Raw genomic sequence first — 19060 nt, forward strand, 5'->3', positions numbered from 1 at the left:
TGTAGGGAATTACAGGCCAGAAGAAAGATGCACTCTGCACACAAAGTACACCTCATATGTGTGGCACCGGAGACAAACAGTGTCGTGCTCCTGCACATAAATTAGGACCAAGTGGTGACATCACACATTAAGGGGGAGGAGAAAGATTCTAGCCAATCAGATTCAAGAAGCAAACAGGACATAGAATCTGCAAATAAGACCAAGTCAGCAACTTTTGTCAGGACAGTGCAGGTCTATGGGGTTTGTGAGGCTACCATGTGCATATGGATGCAACACGGAGAGTTAGGTAGAGAGGCTCAACGAGGGAGTTTTCACTAAAGCAAATAAAAAATTTCTTGTCAACTGTCAAAACAAAACAAAATGAAAGGGAGCCTGTGAGTGTTAGAACACCCAGGGAGGGTTAGAGCAGCGCCCGTGCAGCATGCTAAGTGAGTTACAGCTTCTTCATTGGTGTGGAGCAATCATTAATGGTCTCGTTTTGCCTCTTCTTTCCAAACTCAGGCATGTCTTATTTTAGATGGAGTATTGCTTTTATCTATTATTTCATCCTGTAAAAAAATGTTTAGACAATGTTCATTCTGGGCCAGAGAATGACCAGCGACCTTGTTTATAAACTGTTCCAGCCCTTGCTTCCTTTCCTCGATGAAATTGTCAGCAAATATTCCATCATCTCCTCTAAAAGGAAGCTGCCACAAAAATGCTTTCCCAGGGAGTGGGGGAACTACAACCTTGCTCTCTCTTTCTAGTTCACTTGGAAGCCACTCAAAGTCACTGTATCTTCTTCTAACAGTAGATTCCTTCAGCTTGAAGATAGGAAGATTTGTCTTGACCCTGATCTCGTAGATGGTGAACCGGCCCCAGCCGACCCCCATGGTCTGCAGGTAGCTCACATCGATCTCGAGGAAGTTGCTGGGCGGCCCGTAGGCGTCATTCAGGTCCTGTGGCTTGGTGATCTGCCGCCGGGTGTCCGCTACGGTCTCCACCATTTTGCTGTGTGACATTAAAATTTTAAATAACCCAATTAATAAATAGGGTACTGAACTGAACAAAGAATTGTCAACAGAAAAAGTTCAAATGGCCAACAGATACTTAAGGACATGTTTAACTTCCTTAGCTATCAGGGAAATACAAATCAAAACAATCATCTTACATCTGTCAGAATGGCTAAAATCAAAAACACCAATGATAGCCTATGCTGTAGAGAATTGGAGTAAGGGGAACACTCATCCACTGCTGGTGGGAATGCAAACTTGTGCAACCACTTTGGAAATCAGTGTGGCGGTTTCTCAGGAAACTGGGAATCAACCTACCTCAGGATCCAGCAATTCTACTCTTGGGAATATACCCAAGAGATGCCCAATCATACTACAAAAGCATTTGTTCAACTATGTTCATAGCAGCACTTTTTGTAATAGCCAAAACCTGGAAACAACATAGAGACCCCTCAATGGAAGAATGGATAAAGAAGGTGTGGCACATTTACACATTAGAGTTCTACTCAGCAGTAAAAAAACAATGGCATCTTGAATTTTGCATGCAAATGGATGGAAGTAGAAAACAGTATCCTGAGTGAGATAACTCAGACCCAAAAAGAGGAATATGGTTTGTACTCACTCATTAGTGGACTCTCGCCATAAACAAAAACATTGATCCTAGAGAAGCTAAGTAATAAGGTGAATCCAAAGAAAAACATATATAGATCCACCTGCAAATAGGAAGTAGACAAGTTTGCCGGGTGAAAGTTGGGATCATTGGGGTGGACGGTTGGGTAGTGGGTAAAAGAGAGGGGGAGAGAGAAGGGAAAAGGGAAGGATAGGGGAGAGCTTGTTGGAGTGGGATGGTTGAGATGGAGTGAGGGCAGGTACGGGAGCAGGGAAGAAGATATCTTAATTAAGGGAGCAATTTTAGGGTTGGCGAGAGACTTGGCTCTGGAGGGGTTCCTCAGAGTCCATAGGTATGACCCCAGCTAGGATCCTGGGCCATGAAGGAGAGGGTGCCTGAACTGGCCTTGTCCTGTAGTCAGACTGATGACTACCTTGAATGTCACCATAGAACCTTTGTTCGGCAACAGATGGAGACAGAGACCCACTCCAGAGCACTGGACTGAGCTCCCAAGGTCCAGTTGAAGAGCAGAAGGAGGGAGAACATGAGCAAGGAAGTCAGGACCACGAGTGGTTGGTCTACCCACTGAGACAGTGTGCCTGAGCTAATGGGAGCTCACTGAAGCCAGCTGAACTGGGACTGAATGAGCATGGGATCAAACTGGACTTCTGAATGTGGATGACAATGGGGGCTGACTGAGAAGCCAATGATAATAGCACTGGGATTCTATTCTACTGCATGTACTGGCTTTTTGGGATCCTAGTCTGTTTGTGTGCATACCTTCCTAGGCCTGGATGTAGTGGGGAGGGCCTTGGACTTCCCTCAGTGCAGGGTACGCTGCCTGGACTGGAGGGGGTGGTTAGTGGGGGAGCAAGAGAGAAGAGGGAGGAGGGGAAGAAGTGGAAATTTTGAATGGTTTTATTTATAAAGTAATAAAAATTAAAAAAATAGAAAAATAGAAAATTGTATTATATTAGGACCTTGGGAGCTCAGTCCGGTGCTCCAGTGTGGGCCTCTGTCTCTATCTCCATCCATCGCTAGATGAAGGTTCTATGGTGATATGCAAGATATTCATCAGTATGGCTATAGGATAGGGTCATTTCAGGTTCCCTATCCTCAGCTGCCCAAGGAAATAACTGGGGACATTGCCCTGGCACCATGTAGCCACTCCAGGTTCAAGTCTCTTGCCAACCCTTAGGTGGTTCCCTTAACTAAGATATGTGCTTCCCTGCTTCCCTATCCAACCTTCCTGTATCTCCAATCATCCCGTTTCCCCAAGTTCCCCCCATCCTCTCCTTCACACTTTTCTGTCCCCATCTCCCCTTACCCCCATCCCACCCCACCCCAAGATTCCAATTTTTTGCCCAGCAATCTTATCTACTTCCCGTATCCAGGAGGATAACTATATGTTTTTCCTTGGGCTCTTATTTAGCTTCTTTAGGATCACAAATTATAGACTCAGCGGCCCCTATCCATGGCTAGAAACCAATGAGTGATTACATCCCATGATCTTCTTTTTGGGTCTGGGTTACCTCACTCAGGATAGTATTTTCTATTTCCATCCATTTGCATGCAAATTTCGAGAAGTCATTGTTTTTTACCGCAGAGTAGTACTCTAATGTATATATATTCCACACTTTCTTCATCCATTCTTCCATTGAAGGACATCTAGGTTGCTTCCAGGTTCTGCCTATTACAAATAATGCTGTTATGAACATAGTTGAACAAATGCTTTTGTCATATGATAGGGCATCTCTTGGGTATATTCCCAAATGAGGAGCAGAAGGAGGGAGAACATGAGCAAGGAAGGCAGGACCACGAGGGGTGCACCCACCCACTGAGACAGTGGGTCTGATCTATTGGGAGCTCACCAAGGCCAGCTGGACTGTGACTGAAAAAGCATGGGATAAAACTGGACTCTCTGAACATGGCGGACAATGAGAGCTGATGAGAGGCCAAGGACAATGGCATGGGGTTTTGATGCTACTTCATGTTCTGGCTTTGTGGGAGCCTAGACAGTTGGGATGCTCACCTTCCTAGACCTAGATGGAGGGGGGAGGACCGTGGACTTTCCACAGTGCAGGGAACCCTGACTGCTCTTCGGACTGGAGAGGGAGGGGGAAAGGAGTGGGGGAAGGGGGAGAGGAGTGGGAAGAGGGGGAGGGAAATGGGAGGCTGGGAGGAGGCGGAAAGTTTTTTTCAATAAAAAAGTAAAAAAAAGAAAATTGTATTATAGCAGAAAGACACTAGAACTATTAGTTTTCATATTTTTAAAAAGCAAAAGCAAAACAAAAATGAAGATATCATTTTAGCAGAACAAAGAATAAATTAAATAACATTCAGTTTCTAAAAGTTAAGTAAATACACTGTACATTACAAAAACAATCAGGGGCTGGAGGAAAAGGTAAGGCATTAGGTACAGTGGCACACAGATACAATGTAGTGGTGGGGAGGCTAGGCCTAGATTGCTGCAAGTTCAAGGTAAGCCTGAGAACACAGAGAGACTCTCATTCACAAAGTCAAAAGAAAATAAGGGCTGAAGGAAAGGTTGAACAGTTAACATAGGGTGGAGGGACAACTGAGCAGTTAACATGGGGCTGGAGGGACAGCTGAGCAGTTAATATGAAGAGGAGGGACAACTGAGAAGTTAACATGGGGTGGAGGGATAGCTGAGCAGTTAACACGGGATGGAGGGACAACTGAGCAGTTACCATGGGCTGGAGGCACAACTGAACAGTTAACACAGGATGGAGGGACAACTGAGCAGTTACCATGGGGCTGGAGGGACAACTGAGCAGTTAACATGGGGTGGAGGGATCCAACATTCTGCTGTTTACAAGAAACACACCTCAAGCACAAAGACAGACACCTACTCAGAGTAAAGGGTTGGGATAAGGCTTATCAAGTAAATGGACCTAAGAAACAAGCAGGTGTGGCCATACTAATTTCTAACAAAGTTGACTTCAAACTTAATCAGAAGAGATGGAGAGGGATATTTTATGCTCATAACAGGAGCAATTCATCAGGATGAAGTCTCAATCCTGAATACCTATGCCCCTAATGTAAAAGCACCCACTTATGTAAAAGAAATATGGCTAAAACTCAAGGCAGACATCAAATCACACACACTAGTAGTAGGAGACTTCAACACTTCTCTCTCACCAATGGACAGGTCAATGAGACAGAAACCTAACAGAGAAATAAGAGAATTAATGGAGGTAATGAATCAAATGGACTTAACAGACATCTATAGAACATTCCTCCCAAATAGGAAAGAATATACCTTCTTCTCAGCATCTCATGGAACATTCTCAAAAATTGACCACATACTCAGTAACAAAGCAAACTTCCACAGTTACAAAAAAATATTAGTAACCACCTGTGTCTTTTCAGATCACCATGGATTAAAGTTAGAATTCAACAACAATGCTACCCCAGAAAGCCTACAAACTCATGGAAACTGAACAGTCAACTACTGAACCACACTTGGATCAAGGAAGAAATAAAGAAAGAAATTAAAGTCTTTCTTGAATTCAATGAAAATAAAGAAACAACATACTCAAACTTATGGGACACTAAGAAAGCAGTCCTAAGAGGAAAGTTCATAGCACTAAGTGCCCACTTAAAGAAAACAGAGAAAGCACACATTGGAGACTTAACAGCCAACCTGAAAGCTCCAGAAAAAAAGAAGCAGACTCACCTAGGAGAAGTAGAAGACTCGAAATAATCAAACTGAGGGCTGAAACCAACAAAATAGAAACACAGAAAACAATCCAAGGAATGAATGAAACAAAAAGCTGGTTCCTGGAGAAAATCCACAAGATTGGTAAATCCCTATCCAAACTAATCAAACGGCAGAGAGAGAATTTGCAAATTAATAAGATCAGAAATGAAAAGGGGGACATAACCACAGACCCAGAGGAAATTCAGAGAATTATTAGATCTTACTACAAAAGTCTGTATGCCACAAAACTGGAAAATGTAAAAGAAATGGACACTTTTTTAGATAAATACCATATACCAAAATTAAACCAGGACCAGGTGAACAATCTAAATAGACCTGTTAGTCACGAAGAATTAGAAGCTGTTATCAAAAATCTCCCTTCCAAAAAAAGTCCAGGACCAGATAGTTTGACTGCGGAATTCTACCAGAGCTTCCAAGAAGACCTAATACCTATACTCCTTAATGTATCTCACAATATAGAAACAGAAGAGTCATTGCCAAATTCCTTTTATGGAGCTACAGTAACTCTGATACCAAAATCACACAAACACTCAAACAAGAAAGAATTACAGGCCAATCTCACTCATGAGCATTGATGCAAAAATCCTCAATAAAATACTGGCAAACGGAATCCAAGAACACATTAGAAAAATTATCCATTACAATCAAGTAGGCTTCATCCCAGAGATGCAGGGCTGGTTTAACATACGCAAATCTATCAATGTAATCCATCATATAAATAAAATGAAAGAAAAAAACCATATGATTGTTTCATTAGATGCTGAAAAAGCATGTGACAAAATTCAACATCCCTTTATGATAAAAGTCTTGGAGAGATTAATAATACAAGGGTCATACCTAAATATAATAAAAGCTATTTACAGCAAACCGACAGCTAACATCAAATTAAACAGAGCGAAACTTAAAGCCATTCCACTAAAATCAGGAACATGACAGGGCTGTCCACTCTCTACATACCTCTTCAATATAGTGCTTGAAGTTCTAGCGATAGCAATAAGACAACATAAGGGGATCAAAGGGATTCAAATTGGAAAGGAAGAAGTTAAAATTTCATTATTTGTAGATGATATGATAGTGTACATAAGCGCCCCCAAAAACTCCAGCAAAGAACTCCTACAGATGATAAACACCTTTAGTAGCGTGGCAGGATACAAGATCAATTACAAAAAATCAGTTGCCCTCCTATACACAAAGGATAAGGAAGCAGAGAGGGAAATCAGAGAAGCATCACCCTTCATGATAGCCACAAACAGCATAAAATATCTTGGCATAACTCTAACCAAGGAAGTGAAGGATCTATTTGACAAGAACTTTAAGTCTTTGAAGAAAGAAATTGAGGAAGATAACAGAAAATGGAAGGATCTCCCTTGCTCTTGGACTGGCAGGATAACATAGTAAAAATGCCAATTCTACCAAGGGCAATTTATAGATTCGATTCAATCCCCATTAAAATCCCATCAAAATTCTTCACAGATCTTGAGAGGACATTAATCAATTTTAGATGGAAAAACAAAAAACCCAGGATAGCCAAAACAATCTTATACAATAAAAGAACTTCTGGAGGCATTACCATTCCTGACTTCAAACTATATTACATAACTTCAGTATTGAAAACAGCTTGGTATTGGCATAAAAACAGAGAAGTCGATCAATGGAATCAAGTAGAAGACGCTGAATTTAACCCACAAACTTATGAACACCTGATTTTTGATAAAGGAGCTAAAAGTATTCAATGGAAGAAAGCATCTTCAACAAATGGTGCTGGCAGAACTGGTTGTCAACCTGTAGAAGAATGAAAATAGATCCATATCTATCGCCATGCACAAAACTCAAGTCCAAATTGATTAAAGACCTCAATATCAGTCTGAACACACTGAACCTGATAGAAGAAAAAGTGGGAAGTACTCTACAACATATGGGCACAGGAGATCACTTCGTACGTATATCCCCAGCAGCACAGACATTAAGGACAACATTGAATAAATGGGTCCTCCTGAAACTGAGAAGCTACTCTAAAGAAAAGGACACTGTCACTAAGACAAAAAGGCAACCCACTGACTGGGAGATGCTCTTCATCTTCATCAACCCTGCAACAGACAAAGGTCTGATCTCCAAAATATATAAAGAACTCAAAAAACTAGACTTTAAAATGCTAATTAACCCAATTAAAAAATGGGGCACTGAACTGAACAGAGAATTCTCAACAGAAGAAATTCAAATGGCCAAAAGACACTTAAGGTCATGCTCAACCTCCTTAGTGATAAGGGAAATGCAAATTAAAACAATTTTGAGATACCATCTTACACCTGTCAGAATGGCTAAAATCAAAACCACCAATGATAGACTTTGCTGGAAAGGCTGTGGAGTAAAGGGCACACTCATCTATTGCTGGTGGGAATGCAAACTTGTGCAACCACTTTGGAAATCAGTGTGGCAATTTCTCAGGAAATTTGGGATCAACCTACCCCAAGATCCAGTAATACCACTCTTGGGAATATACCCAAGAGATGCCCTATCATATGACAAAAGTATTTGTTCAACTATGTTCATAGCAGCGTTGTTTGTAATAGGCAGAACCTGGAAACAACCTAGATGCCCTTCAATGGAAGAATGGATGAAGAAAGTGTGGAATATATACATACTGGAGTACTACTCAGTGGTAAAAAACAATGACATCGTGAATTTTGCATGCAAATGGATGGAAATAGAAAACACTATCCTGAGTGAGGTATCCCAGACCCAAAAAGAGGAACATGGTTCACTCATAATTGGTTTCTAGCCATAAATAAAGGACAGTGTTCATGTAATTTGTGATCCTAGAGAAGCTAAATAAGAAGGTGAACCCAAAGAAAAACGTATAGTCATTTGCCTGGATAGGGGAATTAGACAAGATTGCTGGGCAAAAACTGGGAACTTGCGGGTGAGGTGGCATGGGGCTAAGGGGAAATGGGGTGAGAAACGTGAGAAGGGGAGGTTGGTGGGAGTTTGGGGGAATGGGATGGTTGGGATATAGGAAGGGTGGAAACGGGAGCAGAGAAATATATATCCTAATTAAGGGAGCCATCTTAGGTTTGGCAGGAGACTTGACTCTAGAGGGGCTCACAGGTATCCAGGGAGATGTCCCCAGCTGGTACCTTGGACCCCTGAGGAAAGAAAACCTGAAATGACCCTATCCTATACTGATGAATATCTTGCATAACACTTTAGAACATTCATCTGGCCATGGATCGAGATAGAGACAGAGACCCAATTTGGAGCAACGGTTGAGCTCTTAAGGTCCAAAAGAGGAGCAGAGGAGAGAGAACAAGAGCAAGGATGTCATGTCCACGAGGGGTGCACCCACCCACTGTGACAGTGGAACTGATCTATTGGGAGCCCACCAAGGCCAACTGGACTGGGACTGAGTAAGCATGGGTTGAAACCGGACTCTCTGAACATGGCGGACAATGAAGGCTGATGAGAAGCCAAGGAAAATGGCACTAGGTTTCGATCTTAATACATGAACTGGCTTTGTGAGAGCCTAGCCTGTTTGGATGCTCACCTTCCTGGACCTAGATAGAAGTGGGAGGACCTTGGACTTCCCGCAGGGCAGGGAATTTGAACTGCTCTTCTTTATGAGAGGGGGGGGAATGGAGTGAGGGGAGGGGGAGAGGAGTAAAGAGAGGGGGAGGGGAGTGGGGGAGGGGGCAATGTGTGGTTGGAGGTTGAGGGAAATGGGGAGGAGGCAGAAATTTTAATTAAAAAAGAATAAAATAAATTTAAAAAAGAAGTACGATTCCCATGGAAAAGAGCAAGTGTGAAATACGCTGAAGAATATCAGAATGTAACAGCACTCTCTGATCCTCTGATCCTCTGTAAAGCTCTCAAACACAAAGGCATGCTCAAAGATGAAAGCAACCTCAATGCTCTATATGACCTTGATCATTGCATGTCATTTGAGCATAGCAAATTCTCCTAATCAGGTAACCACTGGTTAAAATATAAATAATATGGGCAAATCTATATATTTCTCTTAAAACACATATTTCTCTCTATCTCAAGCCCTGATGACAAATTTGGGAAGCTCTTCAGATCCTAGAGGGAGAAAAAGTCTATCCTGCAGACACAAACACCAAGAATCAAGTGTGACATACAGAGACAGCTCATCACCTAAACAGTGAACAATCTGAGCAAGAGAGAGATTTAAAGCCTAAAGCCCAGTAAAAACCTTTCTGCAGCGACCGGGATCGTGGGTGAGGCGGCGGCGGAGGCAGCGGCGGCTTGGCAGGCAGGTTAAAGCTTCAGGGGCAGCTGATGCCATGATCCTGCTGGAGGTGAACAACTGCATGATTGAGGAGACGCTCACTCTTGTTCGAGAACACAGCCGCCGGAAACAAACCAGACGCTGTAAAAGTAACATTTGCAGATTTTGATGGCGTCCTTTATCATATTTCAAATCCTAATGGAGACAAAACAAAAGTGATGGTCAGTATTCCTTTGAAATTCTACAAGGAACTTCAGGCACATGGTGCTGATGAGTTATTAAAGAGAGTATACCAGAATTTCTTGGTAAACCCAGAATTAGGATACAACGTTTCTTTGCTATTCGATCTTGAAAATCTGCCTGCATCCAAGGATTGATTCTCTTGTACAGCAGGCTGTTATGTTGAAGCAAAATTGCTTTGCCTCTGTCTTTGAGAAATACTTCCAGTTCCAAGAAGAGGGCAAGGAAGGAGAGTACAGAGCGGTTATCCATTGCCGGGAGGATGAGACCATGTATGTGGAATCTAAAACAGACAGAGTCACAGTAGTCTTCAGCATGGTGTTTAAGGATGACGACGATGATGTCATTGGAAAGATCTTTATGCAGGAGTTCAAAGAAGGATGAAGAGCGAGCCCCCCAGATCCTTTTTAGCCACAGGGAACCTTTCCTAGAGCTGAGAGACACAGATGCTGTCATGGGTGACCACACTGGCTACATCACCTTCGTGCTCTTCCCTCGCCACACCAATGCCACTGCTCGAGACAACACCATCAACCTGATCCACACTTTCTGGGACTATCTGCACTCCCACATTAAGTGCTCTAAGGCCTATATTCATACACGAATGCGAGCAAAACCATCTGACTTCCTTAAGGTGCTCAACCGGTCACGCCCAGATGCCGAGAAAAAAGAAATGAAAACAATCACGGGAGAGACATTTTCATCCCGCTAAGGCTTGGGAACTGAAAGAAGCTCTGTTGATGGAAGGATGGACTGCTTGCTACTGGATAATCATAGCCCTTCATGTTGCACCTCTCCAGGTTCCTCAGGGATTCTCCATTTGGGTTCCATTTTGTACGAGTTTGGCAAATAACCTGCAGAAACGAGCTCTGATTGCAAGAACTTCACAGTTCCCAAGAATTTAAGAAAAGAAAAAAATTTCCAATTGATCAACTTAATTCCTTTCTTTTATTTTTCCGTCCCTCACTCCCCTTTCTTTTCTCCTTTTCCAAGCTGTTTGCTTTGCAGTATGTTACTGGTAATGAGTTGCAGATAATGCAATCTTAACTTGATTTCTTCTCAGTATTTGAGTTCAAAACTCCTGTATCTAAAGAAATCCGGTTGGGGTCATTAATAAAGTAAATCTGTCTATCAAAGAAAACCAAAAACAACCTTTCTGAAGGCTATTTTTCACCACTATCGTGGTTCATGCTAGAAATAGTTAAAAATATGGTACTTACAAGAAAGAAGACTCAGGTTGTCAAACTTGTTGACAAGTGTTTTTATCTAGTCGTCTGATAGCATCTATGGCCACAGGAGTCAGGGGTGGGTTTACAAAGAGAACTGGGGATAGAAAGCTCCAATCTGTTAAGGATGTATTGTGGATACTGAAGTGATATTCCTGAACTGATAGATATTCCCATTCCTTAGTGGTCGGGCACAAAAGAACAAGTAGAATCTGAAAACTGTTCAATCTTTCAAAGAAGATGTCACCAATTTGTTGTCAGGAAGCCATAAATAAATAGACTCAGGAGGGCGGAGGCAGATGGCAGTGGGGCTAGGTGAGGAGTTGGCAGTGGTGAGGGGTTGGGGCACGGGGATGTGGGATGGAGGGAGGAGACGGTGCCCGGTGCCCGAGTGCCATGGGAGTATGGCCGGGCCATGGGAGCTGGTGTGGCGGGTGCTGCAAGTGCTGATCTGCCTGTACAGTGCTCACCTCCTGGCTCTGCTTTTGCTTCCCCTGGAACTGTATCTGGAGCAGCTGCTGTTGTGCCGCCTCTACTGCGGTCCTAGCACTGCTCGGCTTCACGCTCAGCAAGCCCTAGCTATTGGCAGGAACCAGCATCATCACCTGTACCCTCACTGTGCCCCAGGCTGGCTGCCATCCCACCCAGGCTGTGCTGGGCTTCGGAGGGCGGGTTCCTGCACAAGCTGCTACTGCACATGGGCCTGCTGGTCCTCCTTGGAGCATGAGCCCAGCTTCTCAGACACTGCGAGCCTCAGTGGTGTGGTGTATGGCCTTGGGGATCTCTACATTAGTGTCTAAGACCACCAAGGCCTATTCAAAAAATAATTCCAGATTAATGGATGAAATTTTGAAACAACAACAGGAACTTTTGGGCCGAGATTATTCCAAATAATCACTAGAATTTGCAAGTAGTAATGACAAAGACGACCAAGTTTTAAATTGCCCTTCAACAGTGAAGGAGCTGTCCCCAGAAGATGGAAACGCAGATATTCTGAGAGCTGCTCAGGACTTTTGCTCAGCAGCAGAGGACACACAGAGATTTGGAAGTAGATCTGCTAGACGGCTTACTTAGTTCACACGGTTTCCCTGACCCTGAGTTAGTATTGAAGTTTGGTCCTGTGGACAGCACCTTAGTCTTTCTTCACTGGCAAATCAGATTGACTGAGACCTTCTCTTGCCTTCTCACCTAAAAACTCAGTTATGAGGAGATTTTCTCTGCCCTTCATCAGAGTGCCTGGGAAAGTAGCGGTTCCTGGTTGTGTAATATGACATCAGGCTTTTGGAGAAAAGGACCCAATTGATTCTGATGGTTACAAAGTACATATAAAACCTTGTACACATCTAGGAAAAAAATATAAAAACCCAGGACCAAAGCACCCATGATTCAGGCTTTTGTTAGCCAAGTGTTCTACAGCATAAGTGCCAACCTATTGCTCTGAAGGAGCAATACTAAGGAGCACACTAAGATAGTAAGAAGAGGCTGCAGAATATGCTAAACTTTTCGCCAAGAGAATGAAAAAAGCCAAGAACAGATTGTCAAGAGATGTAGGTTGTCCTCATTGAAAGTTTCTACTTCTAAATCTCAGACCAGTCAAAAGTAAGAGTAATGGGGCCAGAGAGATGACTCAAGTTAAGAGGACTGGCTGCTAAACCAAAGAACCCAGGTTCGATTGCCAGGATAGCAGCTAACAATGATCCACAACTCCAGTTCCCTTTTCTGGCCTCTGTGGACATTGTGTGAATGCAGTGCACAGACTACATGCAGGCAAAATACCCACGTACATTAAAAAGTAATAAAAAGTATCTGAAACCAAGGTTTTATTATAAGGGTTATAAAATAACAAATAAATAAAAAGTTTTATAGTTAAAAAACCTCAAGCAGTTACTGCCTTACTTGATAAGTACAATTTTGAATCTTGAATTATTTCAAAGACATTAGAGTAGGCCTAATATTTATATTAATATATTTAAAGTATTTCCTAACATTATTACACTAAAAGTATAACGCAGGTTCAAAAAGAAAAAGATAAATAACCTGGTGTTATCAACCTCACTTCTGCTAGATTGAACAAGATATCCTGAAGCAGGCCTTTTCTAGATTAACAACTTAGTGCCAACAGAGACACCAAGTTTCACTATGAAGAAAAGTCACTTGGGAATTAAAGAGAAGCAAAATGCAACAAATACACTTACTCCTTTTGGAAAGCTGTGCACAGAGGGGAACCGAATCCAAAGACCAAGCACATCTGTGCATCTGGGCTGTAACCATTCTGCAGTAATGTTTCCAGTCATTCTTCCTGTCCTCCGAACGCTGCTGAGTAAACAGGGCTCACTTTGTCTGCACCAGTGTCACAAGTCCGGTTAGTAAGCGGTATTAACAAGTCCAAGATCCTTCAAATACACAAACGGGAGGAATATTTACTATAGGAGATTTGTCTGTTGTCCTTGTTCACTTTTATTTGTCTTACAACCATCCTTACCGATGATCCCAAATCCAATTTTATGTTTAGTATTTCAGAACCTAATAAATCATTAAAAATCAAAAATTAATGACGTCTTAATATATGCATGCAAGTGAGTGGAACTAGAAAAACCAATAGTGAGTGAGGAAACCCAGACCCAGAAATATGAACATGGTATGGACTCACTCAAATGTTGATACTAGCTGTAAAGCAAAAAATAGTGAGCCTATTGTATGTTGAAAAAAAGAAGGTAACACACCATACTCTTCAGCGTGAAAAAAAACTCCAGTCCAAGTGATTCAAAAGCCTCACATAAAAACATATATACTGAACCTGATAGAAGAAATGTTAGGGAAGAGCCTGGAATGCATTGCTACAGGAGACTCCTTCATAAACAAAGCAGTGATAGTGCAGGCACTAAGATCAACTATTAATATAAGGGACCTCAAAAAACTAAAATCTCCTAGAAAGCAGAGAACACTGGCAAGAGGACAAAACAACTGCTTACAGACTGGAAACTGATTTTCCCTAATCATACATCTAATAGTGAGATCAATCACAAATCGAAAAACACTGCGAGTCCATGTACAAGTCTGTGATCCCTGCTGAAGAGTGCAGCTGGGCTGGGCTCTTCTCCTTCCAGGTTCTGCTCTCCATGCACCAGCAGCTGTGATTGTAACCTCACAGCTGGAGCCCTGTCTGATGGTCTTTCCCAAAGAACCCTCTGACAGAAGCATGGTGCTGCTCCTGGACATCCCCGAGATGACCAAGCAGATAATTGATGCTCTGTGTTACTAGCTCCAGGTCTACCTGGGTCACGGCCTGAACAAATGCAGTTGGAAGATCCTGAGATCTTCACTGAGACCCACAGGGAGAGACAGACAGGGAGTGTGGCTTAGGGCTCAGGGCTTAGGGATTGGAGCATTTTAGCTGGAAGACTAATTACTCACTTTCTTCTTCCAATTGGTTTAGGTGGTGCTTACACCTCTAGGGGTTATTCTTTTTCTGATTCGTTCAGGTGGTGCTACCTTTAGAGTTATCTATGGCCTAACATTGATAATGTACATGAATAGTAGATGTGCACAGTGACTCAAATTAAATTGAAAGGCATAAGCGTCTCTCCATAGGGAGCTTTCTCTTCTTTCCTAGGTTGCTGCTCCAGAAGTCATGACACACACCAGGCATGGACCAATAATCACATATAACTTATTTGAAAGAGGAACTACACATCAACATAAAATGTTTTCTCTTCAGGTAATAGTGACACAATGGAGAGAAAATGCAGGCATTCTATGAAGAGTGCACAAGGTTTTAGAAATTATATCCCATAGCTATAGTATCAAAACCCTAATGATATTGTCAAAAATAAACATGTTAATCAAGGGATTTGAAGCAACGACCCAGATACAAATCCGCATACCTATGAATACCTGATATTTTATAAAGAAGCCAGAAATACACAATGGGAAACTGAAATCTTCTTTAACATACGGTGCCACTCTAACCGGATTTTGATGTGGAGAAGAAAGTACACAGCGCCATGTTCATCATCCTGAAGAAAACTCCAGTCCAAGTGGCTCAAAAGCCTCACATAAAAGCACTTGCAGTGAACCTGACAGAAGAGAAGCTAGGGAACAGCCCTGAATGCATTGAAACAGGAGGCTACACTAAGGTCAACAATTAATAAATGGGACCTCACAAAACTGAAAATCTCCTGGAAAGCAGAGAACACGTAGCAATAGGACAGAGCAGCTGCTTTCAGGCTGAAAATGATTCTCCCTAACTCCACAACTAACAGAGGGCTCACGTCCCGAATACATACATATGGAAGTCCATGTGGAATTTCGTGATCCCTTCTGCTGCTGGTTGTTTGGGGCAAGTAAGCTTCTTTTGCAGAACCTTGATTGAGAATGAGAGCCATTGCAGCTTGGTGTAACACCCACTCCACCCCTAACAAACAAATCAAAATAAAAACAGTCCAGACAGGGGGCTATTAAAGAGAGTCCTTAAAATTGTGATAAAGATGCTGAAGTATATAGATCTTCACAGATGATGGGTTTTCGTGTGTGGGGGGGTGGGGGGCTGAAGAACAAAATGTTCTTTAGCTACATAATAATCAAAACAATATCCACGCAGAATTAAGAAAGAATACTAACAGCTGCACAGGTAATAGGTCAAGTAACATATGAATTCAGACCTGCTAGAATACACCTGACTTTTCAATAAAAACAGTGTAAGCCAGAAGGTCCCAGTCGAGCCTTATGCAGACATTAAGAGGCCATGGATGCCAGCTAGTATACACAGTAAACTTTCATTTACCATAGATGGAGAAAAGACAGGAACAGATTTAAATAATACGTAGCCACAAATCTGTACCAATGAAAAATACTAGAAGTAAAATTTCAACCCAAGGAAGTCAGCCACATTCACAAAATCATAGAAAATAGATGATCTGAATAGTAAATCCCAAATAAAAGAAAAGCAAAGACAATAATATCACCAACAACAAAAAGTAAAATAACAGGAACTAGCAATCCCTGGTCATTAATATCCCTTAATATAAATGGTCTCAAGTCACTTATAAAAAACACAGACTAGGCATACCGCCTCTCTCTTCTTGTCCCACCCAGTTTGCATCCAGAACCCTTCTTCCTTCTGCCCCCTTTCCTCTTTGGGCACATAACACCATCCAGCTCAGTCTGTCTGGCGCTGGGGGCAAATCCTCAGGGCAAGTAGGCAGGCGAGACTTCCTTTGTCTCTCCAGCCTGCCTGCATCAAGCAAGGTAAGGCCTTTGTTTACAAACTACCCAACCTGCACGGAGATCTGATCTTGGCACCAGGAGAGCCATCAGTGGGAGAGCTAATCTGGGTACCAGGAGAGCCGTCTTTGGTCACGGAGATCTGATATTGATACCAGGAGAGACATCACTGGAGCACCAGGAGAGCTATCACTGCAGGGTGCCATCACTGGGAAAGTACATCAGTAGCCAAGGAGACCGGATCCGGAAAAAGAAGATCCATAGGGGAGCATTCGGAGAAAGAGATGGGCAGGCGCCAATGCAAGAATTCACCCAACAATCTGAAAAACTATATGAAACCACCAGAACCCAGCGACCTCACAACAGGAGGACATGAACACCTTAATCATGAAGAAGTAGATAAAATTGACTTTATGAAAGTGATTGACACCCTTAAACAGCATGTAAAAAATGCCCTTATAGAAATGGATGAGAAGTATAACAGAAAGTTTGAAGAATTGAGTAAATCAGTGAATGATACCCTAGGAAACCAAGGAAAAACAATCAAACAAATAATGGAAACAGTTCAAGACTTAAAAACTGAAATGGAGGCAAAGAAGAAAACACAAACAGAAGGCCAGCTGGACACGGAAAATCTAGGTAAACGAATAGAGACTACAGAAACAAGCATAACCAACAGAATACAAGAGATAGAAGAAAGAATTCTGAAGATACCATAGAGAAAATAAACACGCTGATCAAAGAAAACAGCAAGGCCAACAAATTCTCATCACAAAACATTCAGGAAATATGGGACACAATAAAAAGACCAAACCTAAGAATAATAGGAATAGAAGAAGGAGAAGAAGCGCAGCTCAACGGTCCAGAAAATATATTTAATAAAATTATAGAAGAAAACTTTCCCAACCTAAAGAAAGATATACCTATGAAGGTTCAAGAAGCATACAGAACACCGAATAGGCTGGATCAAAAAAAAACATCCTCTCGCCATATAATAATCAAAACACAAAGCATACAGAATAAAGAAAGAATACTAAGAGCAGCAAAGGAAAAAGGCCAAGTTACTTATAAAGGTAAACCTATCAGACTTACACCTGACTTCTCTATGGAAACCATGAAAGCCAGAAGGTCCTGGATAGATGTACTGCAGAAACTAAGAGACCATGGATGCAAGCCCAGACTACTATACCCGCCAAGCTTTCGTTCACTATAAATGGAGAAAACAAAATTTTCCAGGATAAAAACAAATTTAAACAATACGTAGCCACAAATCCAGCCTTACAGAAAGTAATAGAAGGAAAATCACTAATCAAGGAGTCCAACAATGACCACAGTAACTCAGACATCTAGAAACCCTTTACCAGCACATCTCAAAGAAGGGAAACACACAAAATCTACTACTAAAAAAAATGACCGGAGTTAACAACCACTGGTCATTAATATCACTTAATGTCAATGGACTCAACTCACCTATAAAAAGGCACAGACTAAGAGATTGGATACGAAAACAGGATCCAACATTCTGCTGTTTACAAGAAACACACCCTAACCACAAAGACAGGCACCTACTCAGAGTAAAGGGCTGGGATAAGGCTTATCAAGTAAATGGACCTAGGAAACAAGCAGGTGTGGCCATACTAATTTCTAACAAAGTTGACTATAAACTTAAATCAATCAGAAGAGATGGAGAGGGACATTTTCTACTCATAACAGGAACAATTCATCAGGATGAAATCTCAATCCTGAATATCTATGCCCCTAATATAAAAGCACCCACGTACGTAAAAGAAACATTGTTAAAACTCAAGGCAGCCATCAAACCGCACACATTAATAGTAGGAGACTTCAATACTCCTCTCTCACCAATGGACAGGTCAATCAGACAGAAACCTAACAGAGAAATAAGAGAATTAATGGAGGTAATGAATCAAATGGACTTAACAGACATCTATAGAATATTCCACCCAAACAGGAAAGAATATACCTTCTTCTCTGCAGCTCATGGAACCTTCTCAAAAATCGACCACATACTCGGTAACAAAGCAAACATTCACAGTTACAAAAAAATATTAATAACCACCTGTATCTTATCAGATCACCATGGATTAAAGCTAGAATTCAGCAACAATGCTACCACCAGAAAGCCTACAAACTCATGGAAACTGAATAGTCAACTACTGAACCATACCTGGATTAAGGAAGAAATAAAGAAAGAAATTAAAGTCTTCCTTGAAGACAATGAAAATAAAGAAACAACATACTCAAACCTATGGGACACTATGAAAGCAGTCCTGAGAGGAAAGTTCATAGCACTAACTGCCCACTTAAAGAAAACAGAGAAAGCACACATTGGAGACTTAACAGCCCACCTGAAAGCTCTAGAAAAAAAAGAAGCAGACTCACCTAGAAGGGGTAGAAGACTGGAAATAATCAAACTGAGGGCTGAAATCAACAAAATAGAGACACAGAAAACAATTGAAAGAATCAATAAATCAAAAAGCTGGTTCCTGGAGAAAATCAACAAGATTGATAAACCCCTATCCAAACTAATCAAACGGCAGAGAGAGAATTTGCAAATTAATAAGATCAGAAATGAAAAGGGAGACATAACCACAGACACAGAGGAAATTCAGAGAATCATTAGATCTTACTACAAAAGCCTGTATGTCACAAAACTGGAAAATGTAAAAGAAATGGACACTTTTTTAGATAAATACCATATACCAAAGTTAAACCAGGACCAGGTGAACAACCTAAATAGACCTGTTAGTCGTGAAGAAT

General features: G+C 41.7%; 1 protein-coding gene and 2 pseudogenes across 3 annotated transcripts; 2 read left to right on the top strand and 1 right to left on the bottom strand.

Moving 5' to 3' along the window:
* Positions 1–425: 425 nt before the first annotated feature.
* Positions 426–986, bottom strand: LOC130875632 (sorting nexin-3-like). Of its 3 annotated transcripts, none has more exons than XM_057771666.1 (2): positions 891–986; positions 426–824 (listed from the first exon to the last, which is right to left on the bottom strand). In XM_057771666.1, exons 1-2 carry the CDS (start codon positions 984–986, stop codon positions 498–500), a joined length of 423 nt encoding a protein of 140 aa, XP_057627649.1. In that variant the 3' UTR covers positions 426–497. The 3 variants fall into 3 exon arrangements, with proteins under 3 accessions (XP_057627649.1, XP_057627648.1, XP_057627650.1); XM_057771667.1 differs by having other exon boundaries at positions 574–605; positions 731–986; XM_057771665.1 differs by having other exon boundaries at positions 426–986.
* Positions 987–9645: 8659 nt separating this feature from the next.
* LOC130875630 (actin-related protein 2/3 complex subunit 2-like) lies at positions 9646–10542 on the top strand (annotated as a pseudogene).
* Positions 10543–11460: 918 nt separating this feature from the next.
* LOC130875612 (dehydrodolichyl diphosphate synthase complex subunit Nus1-like) lies at positions 11461–12248 on the top strand (annotated as a pseudogene).
* Positions 12249–19060: the final 6812 nt, after the last annotated feature.

The sequence above is a fragment of the Chionomys nivalis genome, chromosome 6 (assembly GCF_950005125.1).
Source record: "Chionomys nivalis chromosome 6, mChiNiv1.1, whole genome shotgun sequence".
Classification (NCBI taxonomy): Eukaryota; Metazoa; Chordata; class Mammalia; order Rodentia; family Cricetidae; genus Chionomys; species Chionomys nivalis.

What these genes read in the sequence shown, in the direction of transcription:
- LOC130875632 (XM_057771665.1), bottom strand. Translation starts at nt 986, where the DNA reads ATGGTGGAGACCGTAGCGGACACCCGGCGGCAGATCACCAAGCCACAG.